General features: G+C 42.2%; 1 protein-coding gene and 1 pseudogene across 18 annotated transcripts in view; both read right to left on the bottom strand.

Moving 5' to 3' along the window:
- TMCC1 (transmembrane and coiled-coil domain family 1) overlaps nucleotides 1-20,672 on the bottom strand; it is a 223,321-nt gene that overhangs the window by 119,417 nt on the left and 83,232 nt on the right. The window contains exon 2 of one of the 17 annotated variants that reach the window (XM_017343736.4): nucleotides 3,552-19,184. The exons of the other annotated variants lie outside the window; for them this stretch is intronic. Within the exon in view, the coding sequence (XP_017199225.1) occupies nucleotides 3,552-3,590 (39 nt within the window). The 5' untranslated portion in view covers nucleotides 3,591-19,184. The remainder of the gene's footprint in view (nucleotides 1-3,551; nucleotides 19,185-20,672) is intronic. 17 annotated transcript variants of the gene reach the window in all.
- LOC149124447 (U6 snRNA-associated Sm-like protein LSm3 pseudogene) overlaps nucleotides 1-20,672 on the bottom strand; it is a 96,119-nt pseudogene that overhangs the window by 68,062 nt on the left and 7,385 nt on the right. The window lies entirely within an intron of this gene.

The raw sequence follows: 20,672 nt of genomic DNA, 5'->3' as shown, positions 1-20,672 counted from the left end.
TCTTTAATACAGAAAGTGGGTTCTGTGAGGCTATCTCTATCCTAAAGAAATTCTCTTACATGAAAATGTGAAAATAAATGTGAGCCCAAAGATGAGCTAATTATTCAAATGCATATCTGAAAATTTAAAACTCAACCTGTTATCTTAGAACAAAGTGCAAAGCATTTATTTTTCATGTTACAAAGTTCAGAAAAAGTGATGGTGACATTTGCTTACAAACACTGGAGGAATAAACAAACTATTTATCAATGGTGGCAGGGGTATGGACTGCATGAAAAGATGGCTGGAATTAAGATTTCAGTTGAGCGACTTTTAGTTCCTGAACTATGGAAATCATTACCATCCAAAAGTAAAATAAAAGAACATAGTATTTACTGAAAATATGAGTGTTAAGCTGTTTTCTCAGACTCCTCCAGTTTCATCATGCCTTCTAAAAGAACTAAAGTTTCTAGGAAAAAAAAAAAAAGGAAAAAGCTTATTTTGTATTACTCATGAAGGATTTTGGGAATTTTTTTTTCTATCAGAAAGGCAATATCAGAATTAAAAAAGAGATTTATGAATACCTACACAATGTATTTTATTCCTTAAACATTATTACAGAAACTCGGATTTTGTTCCATAATATTTCATTTTAAAAGGCAGCACAGTTTAAAAAGCTTCATAAGTGTACTGGGTTCAGCTTCAACTTATATTTAATTACTTCACATTTAATAATTTATTGAGCCAACTCTCCTACTCAAACTGATAGTTCTCTGACCAAAGAAAACAATTTTAATTATGGGAAACACTTGATCCAGTGTAACAGGTAAGTTCAAACCCTCCTTTGTACTTGTTTGAGTTCTTTGGGAAAGGATGGCTCTAAGGAAGTTACCTGAGGTATTTACCATACTGTTTTCCATAAGCTTGCATAAACATAAGGAGCAACATCAGAGACCACGGTAAGTGAGAATGATTAACACACCAGAAATTTAGGGAGGCAGGTGGCGTGGGAAAACAGAAAGGGTTTTAGATATAGACCCTAGTTTGAACCTGACTCTGCCTGCTGTTGTTATGAGGCAAAGTATCTTACCGCTGAAGCTCAGCTTCCTTAATGACAAAATGAAGCAGATACCACCTAACTAAAAGATCAATAGGGGAATTAAATGAAATGTCCACATTGCCAGGGTCCAAACTATTTTGCAGGGCTCATGCAGTAGACAAAGGTCAGGAAGGAACAATTTCCTTGGTGAATGCTTCTGAAGCCCAGTGGGAGAAATCCATACAGCAAGACAGTAACCTAAAATGGTAAAGAGAACTGACAAGTTTTCTGTGACTTGGATAAAAGGATTTAGTCACAGAGAATACATATCTTTGTAAAAAACAGAGATCTTTAGTTCTCCTATATCTTAATTTACCTCCTCCTGTTTTGTTAGCCTAGATATGAACAACCAGTAGCCTAAAGCAAGCATTTGAATATTCTCGTGAAAATATCCAATGACTAACGAATTTAAGAGAAAAAGCATCTAAACTGGATACTAGGTTACAATCACTGCAAACATTTATAAATATTTTCTTGCAGAATTGGAGAAAACTTTTTATTAAAATAGGAAATTGATTTTAAAACTTCGAGATCTTAAGATGATCTTCTGTTTTTTGCAATTATTAGTAAAAATACTTGTTAATAAAACTGGAACCATCTGAAACTGCTATTCAACTGTCTCTGATCTACAAAAAACAACTGAGTGTTCAGTGTGTATCAGTAATCCCATACACTAGGGTATAATAGGTTTCTGCTCTCAGGTAACCCACGATTTAGCTGGAGAGATAAAAAAAGCACATTGCATTAGCTGGGACTTTAAAAAAAATTCTTTGTCATAATTACTCAGCTTTACCTTCACATTTAAGTGCCTTACAGACTACAGCAATTAAAAATATTTTTCAGTATATTACTGAACATTTACTATGTCAGACACTTCTTAGAAAATAAACTTCCTTAGAATTTGTTCCTATACACTCTAGGACTCCCTAAGTTAAAACCAAGCAGGGGGTGCTAGAAAAAGTAATTACAAGAGGTTACTACTTTGACTGATTTTATATAATGTAGCTTTTATTTCTTCCTATTATAGAAAGGGTGTGCTTGCTCCTCCTCCCCTGAAAGTATCATTTTTCTAAAGTGTAGTCAGACAGCACAGAGTAAAGAGAGGAGGTAAGCAAGAAAAACGACTGGGAGACAAGTACTGCTAACAAAATCTCCATAATGCAATCACTTTCTAATGATGAAATTGTCACCTGGTTTTCAATACCAGACACTCTTGTGAAGAACATCACTGCCTAGAGAATCCCCACTACTTCATAAATGTACTACCATCTGCAAATGCATACACTAGAGCAAGTTCAGAGTCACAAAGGTTTCTTAGCAGTGTTCAGGAAAATCTGAGGGGCTTCCTAGCCTTGCTCCCTCACCAGCACACTCACACACACCTCTGGGGGAGAGGGAAGGAAGCAAGGGAAATTTATTACTAATACTCCTAATAGTCCCTGGTAGGCTTGGGGCCCACAAAAGATAATTTGCCCTGGGATGTAGGCTTCTGGGCACAATTCTACAATGGGGCCACCAGTGAGGAGCTAAGGATTTCTCTGAAGAACCCCGCACTGTTTCGAGAGGTAACAATTCCTACCAACAGCCTAGGAAGTCAAGACTGCTGGCAGATTGACTATTTGTTTAAGCTTCTGCCTGCAGGCAATGCACTGTGACACAATTTAGCCACTGCTACATTTGAACATGCAGGGTCTAAAGAATACGATGGGTTCTGAAATACAGCCCAGGTCTTTACACACTAGTCTCTGCCCCAGAGAAGAGCACAGCTGAACGCCGGTCAGGGGGGACAATCAGGATAGAGACTGACCCGAGGCAGATATTCACCACCCGCTCGGAAACGGGAGCTCTGCCTTGTTGTAATTTTGATTTTCTCAAGATTAAACAAACTTTCCCCCTACAAGATGCTCACAGGAAACCTGCTTTTCAATCAGAATTCTGTAAAAATGGCTTTGTCAGCCTCCTGGTCACTTGCTTTTCATGCATTTCTTTCTTAGGTATGCAAGTTTCTCAACAAACCACGCATTTCCAGATTTTCATGCGAGTCTTGCTCACTGAACTGCTTAGTGGCAGTTTCTTGGTTTACTGGTGAAATCTGTGTGAAAGCACTGATTCCACAGCCCAAGGCGGCTTTCTGCTCTCAGTCCACAAGCTGCCAGACTAGCTGGCAATTAAACACGCACTGCCGACCCACAATTATCTTTCACACACCCTTCTGGAAATCCTATCTGAGGAGCAAACCACGACTTTGTCCCAAAGCACAGGTGACAGCTGCGGCGGCGGGGGACACAATCCGGGCTGGCGGCGCAGTCGCCTTCAAGCTTTGTGTCTGTCAGAGGGAAGAACAAAGGCAGCGCGTCCTCCCCAGCCCCTCCTAGCGCCGAGGACTGCAGGCTTGACAGCAGAGTCCCAGGGACTGGGAAGCCAAGCCACGCCGGCGAGCGCGCCCCTGCATACACACCCCGCCCCGACCCACCTTGGAGAGCTGCCTCCTGAGGCTAAAGCGCTGGACCATGGTCACCCTGAGGTTCTTCCGACAAGCAATCCACAAAGGGACGGTTTATTTCTTTTTCCTCTTTTTCTTTCTTTTTTTTTTTTTTTAACAAGCAGCTTCTGGCCAAAATCGGTGGCAGAACATTTTGAAGACGGTCACAGAAGTGCAAAGAATTTCCCCGCGAGTCTTAGCAAACTTGGAAGCACTTCATTGTTCCACCCAGAGACGCGCAAAGCCCACGCGGGGGCGGGCGGCCAGCGAGGAATCCCGGAGCGGCGGCGCGCAGTGCCAAGCTCTCCGAGCACTTCCTGTGAGTCAGCTGCTAGGGGTCCAGTGCAAGGACCACCCCTTCCCTTCCCACCAGACCGTCAGGCGAGGATGCCGCTGCACCGCCACCTGCGACTCCAGGGGGGCGGACCTGCTGTTCTGGTCAGCCGGGGAGGAGGAGCGGCGCCGCCGTCAGACAGCATCCGCCTCGAGCAGGAGCCGGGCTCTACCCGGTTTCTCCCGCCCGGACCCGCCGGCGGGGCCAGCAGCTGTACAAAGCAACACCCCCTTCTCAACCTCCACCTCAGGTAGTCGGCTAGGCGCAGCAGTGTGGGAAAAGCAAGCTCCGGACTGCACCGGCTCCCTGCTCAAGAAGGAAGCCCCTCCCAGCTGGGCTCGGCAGCTGTGCGCTTTGTCTGGCCTCACTGGCCGAGCCTTTCCTCTTATTCACAGGGAGGGGTCCTGGCTGGGGAAGGAACGTCAGGTGCAGAGCATACTCCGACAGTGACTTCAGCCTCATGCCCAACTGGAATACACCAAGGAGGCCCCCGGTGGGGACTGCCTTCTCTGGGCGGAACAAAGGGATTTTAAAATTGGCACGCAAATCAGTGGCGGTAAAAAGGTATGAAAAATGACAGGAGGGCAGTTCCGAAGTTAAAAACTGCTGCCATCGTTTGCCACTCTTCCTGCTAATTTGAGTGCTTCCAGACAACCGCTGTCGGCTGAAAGTTTCATTAAAACTGTCCACTGCACACGCTGCTCCTGAATTTGCCTAGTATGTCTGAATGCATTCAGTATCTGACTGGAGTAGCGCTTCCTGACTGAGGTTTTGCCTCTCCATTTCCTGTGAGGAGAATTAAATCTTATGCTACACTTTACAGTCTTTGTTGGAATGCCCTACTGTGCAGTCACTGCATTAGGAATGTCCCATCGGGCATCCACTGATTCTTCAACACAATCTTTAGATACTTGTATTAACCAATTCTTCAAATCATTTTAAAACCTCAGTATTTTCCTAAGGAAACCATATAATGTAACTGATTTTTTTCTTCAGGCAAGAAAAATCAATCTAAAAACAAAAGACAGATCTTGTGCAATTACTCTCCGCAATTCCCAAATCACACACTGCTGGTTTCTAATTCTCACCAAATAGAAGTATTATTTTTTAAAAATTCACCTAAAAAATCTCTCTCTCACACACACACACACTGTAACAGAAAAAGCAAAGATGCTCTGAATTCAAACAGGATGCCAAGAAAATTACTATAGCTAAAATGTACATATAACATCTTTACTCTTAAAATCTGCAATACCAAAAGGTTGAACATATTTAACTGTAGCTTTTGTAAACTTCCAAAATTCAAAGCTTTTAGATCAACAACTGTGACTGAAAGTAAGAACTCCTTCATGTCTAAGGTTTATGCAGTGTAACCTAATATTTAAACTAACTGATTGAAATTTAATTCCAACTAGAAAGTAGGCTGACAGAGAATCTGAGTTGTGTATTTTTTGTTTTTAAATGGGAAGAGTATCAGTACCTCCATTTTTCTCCTAAAGAGAATAAACACAGTAGTCAGAAATCTCCTGGGAATGCAAAAAGAATTAATGAGATGCTAGTGTGGAAATAATGAAATTCCTTACAAAAACATATATACTGCTTCAACACAGGTGTGTCTGTTACAAGTGACTATAATTCCAGATTACTGTTAAGAGATTCTTTGTATTCCTCCACCCCCAAAAAGGGGGAAAAATGAATTAGGGAAACAAAAAGTTCCAAAGACTACAAACCCAGGTACACATCAGAAATCAATCACGAACTGAAAAGGGTATAAATCCTTAGAGTTCCAGATACAAAGAAAGGACTTAGGGATGTGTCTACGGTGGGAACTTAGTCATTTTTGCCTACTATAATACTGTGATTGTTTAGATACAGCAAATCCTGTTAAAATAAATCCAGTGCTTGATAAGGAACTAAAACCAGAGAAGATTCTCAATAAACTGAGCTGTTAAGGAAAAGATTCTTTTATCTCCATCTTAAGGAGTCTGGTGGCTTTTCGGATGTAAATAGTAAGTGAAGGTCAAAGGTCACAAAGTAACAACAGAGTAGGCACACCAGTTTGGAATCCAGCATCATATAGGAAAGTGTGGGTTCAATCCTAGTTGAGCCCTTGTCGCCCATGTGGGAGACCTGGATTGAGTTCCTGGCTTCTGATTTTGGCCCATCAGCCTTTTGCAGGCATCTGGGGAAAGAACCATGAAGTAAGAGCTCTCATTCTCTCTGCATCTCAGATAAAGTAAGAAATATTTAAAAAACAGTATCAGGATAATACACAATCATGAGGTCACAGGCACATAGTAACACAAAATGACAGGAGGACAAAAAAAGTCACTAGTACAAATCTTTAAGGAAAGATAGGTACAGTATTTAGAGAAAGATAGGTTTAAAACATACAAATTATACAAGATAGAACAACTGTGATATTTCCCAAGTTTTTTTTTTTTCTGCCAGTTTTAATAGTAGCTAATTTTCTAACATCCTTTTTAGGTGAAATCCACTGAAATATTAAAAATTAACTCTACTCATAAATCTTAATATAACAAATCTTAATATAACAAAATCTTAATATTAAATAAATAAAATCTTAATAAAAATCTTAATATAACAAAACGAGTTACACATCTGAATGAGGAAATTGGCTTTTAGATTTTATTTATGAAAACACTGGAGTGACAAATTCTCACAATGATGAAAACAAAATGTGAAAGTCAAACTTGTCTTAGATCTTTATACCAATCCACAAATCCCTGTACTCAACAAAAGAAGTACTAACAGACAAGCGGACATGTGTCACAACTAGTATTAGATCCATGGTAGGTAGTTTATGCCGTAGCCTATGAGAGCCGTGAGCTATCAATGGATAATAAAGCCATTATTCTTATTCTCAAAAAACCAAACTTCTTACAGTGGAAAATAACCTGCATTCTATAATGTATGCAGAGAGACTTAAGTTCATCCAATACCTTAAGTCTTTCTGGGTAAACTTCTCTAAAACATATAAATCTCCTAAGTATTTATCTGCTTAAATTAATTTTGATTCTGGATGGAGTAACTCAAACAAATCATGTTAAGACAATATATGACACCCAAGGAATTAGGAAAATGGAAGGTAGATTATTTAAAAATGTTTTATCATAAATAATCTTATTTACAGGAGCAAAACTGGGTAATTTTTTTCCGTTCAGTTTTTTTGCATCTTTATAGAAGGCAACAGTTCTAAGGAGTAGAAAACCTAGACACTGTTCTTTGGCCTAGAAGAATGTCCAGCTGTATCTTGAACAATCTACGACTGTTGAAAACCAATTTAATGTTGTTGGAGAGCCTGCAGTGAGCTTCAGGCAGAAACAATGCTTAAGGTATTCCAGTCCTACACTGCAGTAAGATGGTTATTTAAGCACGTGTAGCTGCTAAACATGAGAGTCTTATTAATAAGAATACTTCCTGAGAGAGGATATGTTCTAATAAGCTTTCATGTCACTGAAGTTCTGAAAACATTGCCCTCTGAGAATCCAGATGTGAGATTATACTGTTCTTTAATACACTGCTCCACTGCTAAGTTTCTAATAAAGAAATACTCAGAAATAAATCAGAATCAGGACCCTCTTTCACTGTCATAGCCATTGATTTTACATACAATGTATTTTTCAAAGAAAACTGCTGCAGAGATAGAGGGAGGAAGAAAGGTTACCACTATACAAGTCCATCCACAATACTCTATTCTTGCTGGCAGTAGGATTTTTCCTTTAAAGAGTCTCATTTCAAGATATTTCTTCTAAAGAATATATAAGTTTGTTGCTGATTTACCTAAGTTTGCTAAGTTTCAAAAGAAACAAAGAGTGACTAAATCTGTGTTATTTTTCTTTTGAAAATTTTAGTTATTTGAAAGGCAGAGTGACAAAGACAGAGGGAGAGACAGAACTTCAATCTGTTGGTTCACTCCCCAAATGGCTGCAATAACCAGGTCTGGGCCAGGCAGAAGCCAATAGCCAGGAACTCCATCCTGGTCTCCCATATGGATGGCAGGAACCCAAACACTTAAGCTATCTTCCATTGCTTTGCTGGTATTTTTTTTTCCTGGACGTTATCTATTCATTTTTATGTATTGGAAAGGCAGAGTCTGTCTCTGTCTGTCTGTCTCTCTCTCTCTCACACACTCACACACACACACACACACACACACACACACACACACATCTTCCATCTGCTGCTTTATTCCCTGGCTGCCTGCTGGGATTGGGCCAGGCAGAGGCCAGCAGGCAAGAACTCCATCTGGGTGTCCCACATGGGTGGCATCATCTGTTGCCTTCCAGGCACATAAGCAGGAAGCTAGATTGGAAGCAGAGGTGAGACTTGATTCTAGCACTCCAAAAAGATATGTGAGCATCCCAAGTGGTGGCTTAACCTGCTGCACCACAGCATCGCCCCAGCTTTTTTTTTTTTATAGTGACACAATTTTAAGCTTAAAAAGATGAAGTTTTTCCTTTTCTACTGAAAAATATTTATTCTTAGTAACATACATGAGTATTTTAGAAAGAATTTTATAAACTGAAAATGTATTTACTGAATCATCTGTGATATTAAATGCTTAAAAATTTTTTCAGTTGGGGCTGGTGCTGTGGCAAAGCAGGTAAAGCCACCGCCTGAAGTGCCCGCATTCCTTATGGACATCTGGGCACTCACATGGGTTTGAGTTCCAGCTGCTCCACTTCTGATCTAGCTCTCTGCAGTGGCCTGGGAAAACAGCAGAAGATGACCCAAGTTCTTAGGCCCCTGCACCCATATGGGAGACCTGGAGGAAGCTCTTGGCTCCAGATAGGCTCAGCCCCAGCCATTGCAGCCATTTGGGGAGTGAATCTTTTTTGTGGATGGAAGACCTGCCTCTCTGTAACTCTGCTTTTCAAATAATAAATAAACCTTTGAAAACTTTTTTTTTTTCATTCATTCTAACTTACTTTTAAGGTAATAACAATGAAGCGGACTAAGTGACAAAGTTCATTTCTGGAATGACTCACTAATTACATACTATTCTTCCATAAAATCAGGCACAGAGATTTGCAAGATGCCTTAAAACTTGCTCCTGTGTGAGAATGGCTTGAAAAACCAGAAACCACCAAATTTCTGAGAAAGACAGCAGGAGTTCTGAGCACAAGGTATAAATCAGGCATGGGGTACGTTCTGTTTTAAAGTCCGTCAAATTGTTTGGTCTGGCCCTGCCAAGGCAAGTTCAGGCAGAACTTAAAATTCAATATATCTGTAACAGGCTAATTTTTAAGCTGATAACATTGTATGGACTGCGAATGATGTTATAAATAACAAATGGCCCCTAGCAGAAAAAAGTTTCCTGATGCCTGGAATTCAAACAGTCTCCCAGTGCACTCTGAGCCAGATCTTCATTCACAACCTCAGTTTCCTGCAGTATTTTAAGTACCAATGCTGTAAATTCTTACCTATAGTCACAGAATCGCAGCAGAAGTCAGAAATTGTTTAATCCACATCTCTACCAGAGCTACAGATCCTTCCTATAGCATATGTGATTTATGGATCTCCAGCCTTTGTCTGATAAACTTTGGGATAGGAAACAACCTACCTCAAAAAGCCAGCCAGTTCTATCATAAAATTTGTTCTGCTATAATGCTAGTATCACATTCTAAGTCAAACATAAATGATTTTCATATTATCCAAAAATGCTGGGGGCCAGTACTGTTGTGCAGGTTAAAGCCCCAGCCTACAGTGCTGGCATCTGATATAGGAACTGGTTCGAGTCCTAGCCGCTCCACTTCGGATCCAGTTCTCTGCTATCACCTGGGGAAGCAGAAGACGGCCCAAGTCCTTGGGCCCCTGCACCTACTAGGGAGACCTGGAAAAAGCTCCTGGCTTCAGATCAGCTCAGCTCTGGCCATTGCAGTCATTAGGCGAGTGAACCAGTGGATGGAAGACCTCTCTCTCTCTCTCTGGCTCTACCTCTCTCTGTAACTCTTTCAAATAAATAAAAATTAAAATCTTAAAAAAATTCTTTAGGGGCCGGCACTGTGGCGCAGTGGGTTAATGCCCTGGCCTGAAGTGCCAGCATCCCATATGGGCGCTGGTTCGAGACCCGGCTGCTCCACTTCCGATCCAGCTCTCTGCTATGGCCTGGGAAAGCAGTAGGAAGACTGCCAAAGTCCTTGAGCCCCTGCACCCATGTGGGAGACCCAGAAGAAGCTCCTGGTTCCTGGCTTCAGATTGGCGCAGCTCTGACTGTTGCGGCCAATTGGGGAGTGAGCCATCAGATGGAAGACCTCTCTCTTTTTCTGCCTCTCCTCTCTCTGTGTAACTCTTTCAAATAAATAAATAAATCTTAAAAAAAAATTCTTTAAAGAAAATTATTCTTTTCACTCTTCATCTGAATACAGAGTATTTCAATACCTCAGAGTATATGCAATATGATCCAATGGGTTGTGGGAAAGAAACATCACAACTTTTTTTTTTTTTTTTTTTTTTGTCAGGCAGAGTGGACAGTGAGAGAGAGAGAGACAGAGAGAAAGGTCTTCCTTTGCCATTGGTTCACCCTCCAATGGCCGCCGCACGCTGCGGCCGGCGCACCGCGCTGATCCGATGGCAGGAGCCAGGAGCCAGGTGCTTTTCCTGGTCTCCCATGGGGTGCAGGGCCTAAGCACCTGGGCCATCCTCCACTGCACTCCCTGGCCACAGCAGAGAGCTGGCCTGGAAGAGGGGCAACTGGGACAGAATCCGGCGCCCCAACCGGGACTAGAACCCGGTGTGCCGGCGCCGCTAGGCGGAGGATTAGCCTAGTGAGCCGCGGCGCTGGCTACAACTTTCTTTTATTTATATTTTTATTTCATCCTTTTAATTTTCATTTTGGGCTATATGACACAAATACACAGGAACAACTATACATGTATGACTTAGACTGAACATAAAAATACTGTACATATGCTAAATATGTGGATGAGCAAAATACATTTGGAAACCACTAGTCTAGACAGTTAATGCCATTTACTTTTTTAAAAAAAGTCTTACTATTTGTCTTTACTTGAAAAGTGAAAGAGAGAGAGAGAAAGGAAGAAAGAAAAACAAACAAACAAGCTAAAGCTCCCAAATGGCCACAACAGGCAGGACTGAACAGGCTGAAGCCAGGAGCCGGGAGCCTCCTTCAGGTCTCCTAAGTGGATACAGGAGCCCAAGTACTTGGCCCATCCTCCACTGCTTTCCCAGGCATATCAGCAGAGAGTCGGATTGGAAGTGGAGCAGCCAGGACTCAAACTGGCAACCATATGGGATGCTGGCACTGTACTCTAGGACTTTAACCCATTGAACCACATGATAGCCCCCACCTTTCCATTTTTTAAAGAAAAATACCAGGTCACAGAGGCCTACCTATATGATTATGGGTTCTCAACAAATATTAAATAATCACTGTACCATCAACCATGTTTAAATGTTTAAAAAAAGAACTTAATGATATTGAAATAATCTTCCAAGATATAAAATAATGAAGTTATTTTCTTGGTAAAAGTTCAGAGTTAGTGACAGAAATGAATTATCCTGTTCCCTCTTTAGCTTATGCTCTACATGAAGTTTTTAGTAATCTACAACTACGTGTGTACTGCTGAACCCAGATAAATTAGCCTAAACCAGACTCTGCACTCAAACGATAGACAGAGTGGTCCAAAGGGGCCTCCAAGTGAAGTGAACCCAATCCAGCTTCAAGTGAAAGCAGGCTGTAACCTAACCTCACAATATGGTCTTGGACCTAACTGAGCCTCAGTCAATCCCAGCCTTCAGCTACCAAATTATGCCCAAATAAAGAAAAGCCAGATTGTACTGTGCTCTGTATACCCTATACCATCAGGTGATTTCAACATGTAAGTTCCTGTCATTCTGGTTATAAAAGTATGCTCCTCACACTGTGTGTGAGGGTAGGGGGAAGGGTGGGGAGGGAAGCTGCAGTGGGGGCAGGGTGGAGCTAAAGAACAAATTCAAAATGCCAAATTCTTCCATGTTTTTCTTGTTCAAGTAATCTTTGCTGAATTGAATTGGTGTCAGTTTTAAGTCGCGCATGCGTGCATGCGCACGTACACACACGTACACAAAGGAGCATAAAAACTTATGAAACCAGGAAACAAATCGAAACTTATGAAAGTCTTTTATTATCTCTCCAACTTAAATCTAAAAATTGAACCTAGTTTGATTCAATTTCAAACAGATCTACATTTAAAAGCCTACAATGGATTCTTCAAAATACTACACATAGGAAGTAATCTCAAGATGACAGGATCCATTTTTATTAATATTTAAAATATCCTGAGGCTGGGGCTGGTGTTGTGGCATAGCAAGTAAAGCCGCTGCCTGCAATGCCGGCATCCCATATGGTGCCAGTTCAAGTCCTGGCTGTTTCACTTCCCATCCAGCTCTCTGCTATGGCCTGGGAAACCAGCAGAAGATGGCCCAAGTGTTTGGGCCCCTGCACTCATGTGGGAGACCCGGAAGAAGTTCCTGGCTCCTGGCTTTGGATTGGCCCAGCTCTGGCCATTGCGGCCATTTGGGGAATAAACCAACAGATAGACGATCTCCTTCCTCTCTCTGCCTCTGCTTCTCTGTAATTAAAAAATAAATAAATAAATAAATAAAGTATTTTGGGGGCCGACGCTGTGGCGCAGTGGGTTAACGCCCTGGCATCCCATATGGGCATCAGTTTGAGACCCGGCTGCTCCACTTCCCATCCAGCTCTCTGCTATGGCCTGGGAAAGCAGTAGAAGATGGCCCAAGTCCTTGGGCCCTTGCACCCACATGGGAGACCAGGAACAACCTCTTGGCTCCTGGTTCCTGGCTTCAGATCAGCATTGCAGCCAACTGGGGAGTGAACCATCGGATGGAAGACCTCTCTCTCTCTCTCTGCCTCTACTCTGTCTGTGTAACTCTGTCTAATAAATAAATAAATCTTACAAAAAATTAAATATTCTGGGGCTGATGTCACGCTATAGTAGGTAAAGCTGTCACCAGTCATCCCATATGGGTGTTGGTTAAAGTCCTGGTTGTTCCAATTCCAATCCAGCTTCCTGCTAAATGCCTGGGAAAAGCAGTTGGAGGATGGCCCAAGTGTTTATGCTCCTGCTACGTAAACTCCTGGCTCTGGGTTTCAGCTTAGCTCAGCCCTGGCTGTTGTAGCCATTTGGGGAGTGAACCAGTGGATGGAAGACCTCTCTCTCTCTCTCTTCGCCTTTGCCTCTGCCTCTCTGTAACTGCCTTTCAAATAAATAAAATCTTTATTATATATATATATATAAAATATATATTTTACCTGAAATTTGCTTACCCAGCATATTAATATTTAGAATATATTAAAACTTCTACCAAAATAACATCACCAGGCCGAAGAATTGCTTGTAGGTTATTTAAGACAATGTTCATGTTATTCGAAATAATATTCTAAAATCAAGGTAAGAGAACAGAGTGAAGTTTTGGAGTGCTACTGCATCTAGGATCTTTACAAATGTTAAGAACATTCAAACCAAGTTTCTAAGGCACACTGTCAACTTCCTATTACTTAAAACCAAAACAATCTACTTGATCAAAGTAAAAATCCTTGAAGTTATTTACTAACCATTAACAGTCTCTGCAAAGTTACCAATACTGACCAAGAACTGTTTCTACACTACGGTTGGTAATTAAAACAGAACTTCGGGACTGTATTAGGATTAACCAAGAAAACTGCCTTTAAAATACACTTGAGGAAACCAGCAATTTCATCAAAGAACACTCAGCAATACCGGAAGATATCAACAGATGGCCTCCTAGGAGCCACGGTTACCAAAGTCTTCTAGTAAGTCTTTCTCAAGTAAGCCAAAGAATGAATTAATTCTCTGGCATATTAAACTATCTACAGTTGATTAAGGCTCTAGGTCAAAATTCAAATATTGGAATTTCTCTATAACTAAAAAAACTCATTCTCAAGACAGAAAACCAATACTCAAATGTCAAGTCATGGTTCTGAAGTCACAACTTCGTACCTACTATTGGATCAAATTTTTCTAACAGCTTCAAAGAAAGTGCCAGACCTTCAGAACTATTTTGTAAAAAAAATCTGTGAACTTTAAGAAGACCATGGAGGGGTTGGTGCTGTGGCAAAGCAGGTAAAGCTGCCACCTACAGTGCTGACATCCCATATGGGCGCCAGTACTCCACTTCCGATCCAGCTCTCTGCTAAGGCTTGGGTAAGCAACAGGAAATGGCCCAAGTGTTTGGGCCCCTGCACTTATGTGGGAGACTCAGAGGAAGCTCCTGGCTCTGAGCTTAAGCTGCTGCAGCCATTTAGGGAGTGAACCAGCAGATGGAAGATGTCTCTGTCTCTCTCTCTCCCTCTCTCTTTCTGCCTCTGCCTCTCTGCAACTCTTTCAAATAAAAAAGTAAATCTTTAAAAAAAAAAAAAAAAAGATGATGATGACGACGACCATAGAGTCTGGTGTTGTGGCACAGTTGGTTAAGCTGGAATCCCATATGAGTGCTTGTTTGAGACCCAACTGCTCTGCTTCTGATCCAGCTCCTTGCTAATATGCCTGGGAAAGCAGCAGAGGATGGCCCGTGTCACCCATGTGGAAGACACAGATGGAGTTCCAGGCTCCTGGCTTTGGCATGGCCCAGTTGCAGCCTCTTCAGTTATTTGGGGAATGAACCAGAAGATCAAGATTTCTCTCTCACCTTCTGTTTCTCCTCGTCATTTCTCCTTTCAAATAAATTTTTAAAGGAAAAAGAGCATGAAATTACTAACTGATAAACTTGATAGAGAAGCAACATTTACCATCTTCCGATCCTAAAAGAGATAAACTGCTAACCACAATTTCTTTCTCTTAGTCCCCTAGAGACTACCTTTTATCATCTATTCCAACTTCTGAGAGGTTGAAGTTTCCATTATTTTGAGCTGGGAATTACTAAAATAAAAAATTAAAAACAAAACTTCTTCTTTGACTTCAGAGATCCCCAGACATTTAAAGAAAGTTTTTGGAAGGTAGGGGAAGGAGAGAAAGGAAAGGAATTAGAGTGTAGGGAATGACGGACTGAGAGAGCACTGATTAAGCAAAGCACCTGAAGAGGTGAGCATGATAAATGATTGAACTTAAAAGCACACAGTACCTTAGAATTAGGAAAGAGACAATCACAGCTGTAACCAGATTTGGAGATCACAACTTAAGAGGGACAGTGGTGAACTGAACAACCAGACGTGATGGATAAATATAATTAAGTATTCAAAATTATGATGTAAAAGCACACCCCAGTGCTCACTTCAGCAGCACGTACGTTAACACTGGCATACAGAGATTGACATGCCCAGGTGCAAGGACAACAGGAAAGTTTGTGAGGCTTTCTGTATTTTTCATGAACTTCTGGGGTCCTTATTGAATAGTTGAAACCAGAAATTTAAATCTGTGACAGCCTGGAATCCATCTGATGTGAACTTTCCCAGCGGGACCAGAGAAATTCCAAATTCACTTAGCATCCCAGGGGACTCAGTCTCAAACCAGAAGGTATTTCAGCCACTCTTTAGGTCGACTGCCTTCTTGGGCGATCTGCTCTAAGCCTCACAGGTAGCTACTACATTGATTCTTGGCAAGACCCATAGCAGCACAGACTGGTGGCCACAAGCATGACTTGTGGAGCTAAAAAGATGTGGTTCTAACATCTACTATAAACTTCTTATCAATTGTATGAATGTGAAAAATCATTTGAACCTTATTTTCCATGTCTTCACTTACAAAACAGTGATAGTAATATTTCATAGGACTTGTTTGTGGTGAAGATTCACTACCGCATCTCAAGAGTATGTAGCCTGCATAAATATTTGTTGAAGAGGGAGGGAGAGAGGGATGGAGGGAGGCAGGGAAGGAAAATCCATCCATCCATTCATCCCAGGGACCAGAGGTTATTAGTCTGGACAAAGTAGCATTCAAGAGACCTGTTGTAAAAGCAGAAACATTACACATTATGATTGGCTTTGGGAGATTCAAAGAGGCTAGATAGCCACTGCTTGGGGGAAAGGTGACAGAGCACAATAAGGAGGCTACAGAAATCCTTGCAACCTAACAGTTTGTGCTAATGAAAGGCTCAAAAGGAGAAGCTGAACTTTCTTAGGACAATGCTCCAGGATGCTCTGTCTTACCCTTCCAGGGTTTATAGACCAATCATCATCATCAGCACCATCTCTGCTAACTGCCAGATTACCTGCCCATTGTATGTGGAAGCAGGTTACCTCTGACTTTACACTTTGAAGCACTATTTGAAGGTTCATTAAGATAGTGGTGCAGTGGAGAATGGCCCAAGTACTTGGGCCCTGCACCCCATGGGAGACCAGGATAAGTACCTGGCTCCTGCCATCAGATCAAGCGCGATGCGCCGGCCGCAGCGCACTGGCCACGGAGGCCTTTGGAGGGTGAACCAATGGCAAAGGAAGACCTTTCTCTCTGTCTCTCTCTCTCACTGTCCACTCTGCCTGTCAAAAAAAAAAAAAAAAAAAGATAGTGGTTATGTCTAGTAACTTGCTTGTGGCCTTCTGATAGTAGACAGAGAAAGCAATGAGAAATCTCTTTCGTTGTATCTAAATTTCTACTTTAAGAGCTAACTATCAGGCCAGTGTCACGGCTCACTTGGCTAATCCTCCACCTGTGGCGCCGGCACCCCAGGTTCTAGTCCCGGTTGCTCCTCTCCCAGGCCAGCTCTCTGCTGTGGCCTGGGAAGGCAGTGGAGGATGGCCCAAGTGCTTGGGCCCTGCACCCACATGGGAGACCAGGAAGAAGCACCTGGCTCCTGGCTTTGGATCAGCATGGTGCGCCGGCCGCAGCGCGCTGGCCGCAGTGGCCATTTGGGAGGTGAACCAAGGGAAAAAGGAAGACCTTTCTCTCTGTCTCTCTCTCACTAACTCTGCCTGTTAAAAAAAAAAAAAAAAAAAAAAAGAGTTAATTATCAGGCCTCAAATTTTGCTTCAGTTAGGTAAGAGCAATACTTTAGTTTTTTTTTTCCTTAGGTGTTTCAGACAGGCAACCAACTTTTTGCCAGTCTAGTTCCTTCAAGGCTCTTCTCTATGGTCTGCCTTCATATTATACTCCCCACAGTGAGTACATGAAGGAAAAAAAAAAAAAACTACCAATATTAATTCATCTGTGCAGGAGCAGAACAAGCCCAGGACTTAGACTCAGTCATGGATTAGCTCTCTGGCCCTAAGCAGCTTAAAACTTTCCCTAAGCCCTAACTGCCTCATCTATAAAAAGGGATCAGTCCTACCTCAAAAAGTTGGTATCTATTTAAAAAGGTCTCATGCACATTAGATACTCAACAAACATGTAATGCATGATCTCATGTAATGGTATCAAAATAAATTCACTTAACAAAACAGACTTGCAAAGAATACCACCAATTACATGGAAAAGATTCCCACTGAATAGCTCTTTAAAATCCTGTATTCCTGGGGCAGATTTCTTGCTGTCTTAAGGCAGAATGGTAACAGAGGGATGGTTCTCACCTTCATCAATCTTTCTTTACTAGAACTGTGCAACACTATGTTGGGTTTAATGTGAGACTTTAATTATGGGCTCTCATTTTAACTCCTCCTTAACCATATAATGCAAAAATAGCTTCACAGAGACTATTTAACTGACCATCTCACTAAATATAAGATATCTTCATTTTTAGGCACTGTAGGTAATTAACTCTTTTTCATTAGTATTTTTTTGTTTAGACATCTGAGAATGTAGAATGTCAATGCTCATACTTTAATGATGAGCATTATTTAAATAACTCTAGGGAATCATTACAGTATCTTATTTCTATTGCTCCTCATCTGAAAAATTTGACAGTTGTTTAAAAGTATTACAGGGGTAGGTGTTGTAGTGCAGTGGCTTCAGTCAACACAGGGGACACCTGTATCCCATATGGCAGTGCCTCCTCTTCTGATCCAGCTTCCTGCTAATTTGCACCCTGGGAAGCAGATGATGGATCAAATACTTGGGTCCCTACCACCTGCATGGGAGACCCAGATGGAATTCCTGGTTTCTGGCTTTTGCCTGGCCCAGCCTTGGCTGTTGTGGGCATTTAGGGAATAAACTTGCAAATGGAAGACCTCTGTCTCTCTGCCTTTCCAATTAGTAACAACATAAGGGGCTGGTGCTGTGGCGCAGCGGGTTAAGGCCCTGGCCTGAAGCGCTGGCATCCCTTATGGGCCCTGGTTCTAGTCCCGGCTGTTATTCTTCCAATCCAGCTCTCTGCTATGGCTTGGGAAAGCAGAAGATGGCCCAAGTCCTTGGGCCTCTGCACCCACGTGGGAGACCCGAAACAAGCTCCTGGCTCCTGTCTTTGGATCAGCACAGCTCCAGCCGTTTCGGCTATCTAGGGGGTGAATCAGTGGATGCAAGATCTCCCTCTGTCTCTACCTGTCTCTCTATGCCTCAAACAAAAGCCAATCTGTTCTAGCAATCACCTTATATGATACATGATCTTGGTCTGTCCCTCTCCACTGATCATGAGTCTCTGGAACACGACCATGCATAAACAACAATAGTTGTTGAATTTTCCTTCCCTACTAAGATCCAAGCATATTGATACAGTATCCAAATCCCCTGTAAGAGGAGAGAGCAGAAATTAGGTCACATGCTACATTCCTTCAGGGGTATGATCACCCCAAAGCCTGTGACTATTTTAAAATATAAAGAAAAGGAGGCTAAATTTAACTTAAAGAGTGAACTATACTTTGTATTATGTTGCAGCAAGCTTCACACAAAAGTTGCTGCTTCAGAGGAAAGCAATGTATCACAGATGAAAAAAAATACCCTTTAAGAAGCATCCCTATGATGTTACACTTTGCATAACAAACGTACCAAGGTCAAGAACATCTTACTTGTACCTTGACTTTCATTCACAGAACCATCATATTTAATAATGACATAAGATCATTAAGGATAATCAAACTATGTGTGGGGCCAATACGGATGTAATCATACATTCTGTTTCTCAGAGTGACTCAACAGACTTAAAAGTTACTTATTTTGGCAATCAAGTTTTGTTCTACAAAGTATTTTTATTAAAGATTTATTTATTTATTTGAAATTCAGTTACACAGAGACAGAAGGAGAGGCAGAGAGAGAGAGGTCTTTCATCCATTGGTACACTCCCCAGATGGCTACAATGGTCGAAGCTGCGCCAATACGAAGCCAGGAGTCAGGAGCTTCTTCCGGGTCCCCAACGCAGGTGCAGGGGCCCAAGGACTTGGGCCATCTTCCACTGCTTTCCCAGGCCATGGCAGAGGGCTGGATCGGAAGTGGAGCAGCCGGGACTCAAACTGGCGTCCATATGGGATGCCGGCACCGCAGGCAGCAGCTTTACCCGCTACACCATAGTGCTGGCCCCTCTAAAGTACTATTAAGAGAACTAAACAAACAAACAAACAAACAAGTATCTTCCTCTCTAATTTATGTTCACTTTTCCAGTTCCATATATCAACTGCCTGTAAGTCTTCCCCTTAACAGTGCCAGCAACCAAACTGACAGTGAATACACAGAAAACAGATTCCTACTGGTTTCCATAGACGTTTTCAACAGTTTATTGGGGAAAAGGACACTAATCATAACCACCGTGCTCCATCCAGCTCATATCCTAACGGCCTCCTGCAGTAGTTACTTCTCAAATATCATCCCCAAGTAACAACTCGTCCCCAGATGTTCTGCCAGCAGGACAGCATTCCACCTACTGATCGTGACCTAGGGCACCACCTGGTGGTCAGCAATAAAAATTATCCTTATCACCACCTCTCCCTCACCCTGCCATGTAGAGCACAAAAAACTTGCATTTATCTTCTGGTTTTCCTTTTTTCATTGATCACTTTTGTTTTATAAAATAAGGGGTATTTAAATAGCAATGATTCTTATTATTCACCATGCAGTTATTTCTGTAATACTGGTACAGCATATGGTATTTTAGCCAGATTTTAAAGGAAAGGGCCTTTTGGGTTAGACTGGGAATCTACAAATAATTTTTTTGAATTAATTTATTTATTTGAAAGGCAGAGATACAGAGAGAAGAAAGAGAGATCTTCCATCTGCTGCTTCACTCCCCAAATGGCCACAATGGCCAGGGTGGGGCCAGGCCGGGCCAAAGCCAGGAGCTTTTTCTGGGTATCTCACATTGGGGCAGAGGCCCAAGGACTTGGGCCATCTTCCACCGCTTTCTCAGGAAAGCATCAGCAGGGTGCCTGATTGGTAGTGGAGCAGCTGGAACTCAAACCAGTGCCTATATGGGATGCTGGCACTGCAGGCAGAGGTTCACAGCACCAGCCCGATTCATTTCTACACTGAAACTCAAAACTCATTCCTTCCATAGCAATACACAACTAGGGGCCAGTGCTGTGGCCAGAGTGGGTAAAGCTATCACGTGACACACCAGCATCCCAAATGGGTGGCTGCTCGAGTCCCTGCTGCTCCATTTCTGATCCAGCTCTCTGCTACAGCCTGGGAAAGCAGTGGAAGATGGTCCAACTACTTGGGCCCCTGCACCCACATGGGAGACCTGGAGAAAGCGCCTGGCTCCTGGCTCCTGATCGGCCCAGCTCTGGCCATCGTGGCCATTTTAAGAATGAATCAGCGGATGGACGACCTCTCTCTCTCTGCCTAATAAATAAATAAATTTCTTAAAATATTTATTTATTTGAAAGGCAGAGTTAGAGAGGCGAATAGGTCTTCCATCCACTGGTTCACTCCCCAACTGGCCACAACAGCCGGAGATATGCAGATCTGAAGCCA

The sequence above is a fragment of the Oryctolagus cuniculus genome, chromosome 10 (genome assembly GCF_051225735.1).
Source record: "Oryctolagus cuniculus isolate XC-2025 breed Fujian yellow rabbit chromosome 10, ASM5122573v1, whole genome shotgun sequence".
NCBI classification, from domain to species: Eukaryota; Metazoa; Chordata; class Mammalia; order Lagomorpha; family Leporidae; genus Oryctolagus; species Oryctolagus cuniculus.
Note: the sequence above shows the minus strand (reverse complement) of the source record. Positions and strands in the feature narration are given on the sequence as shown.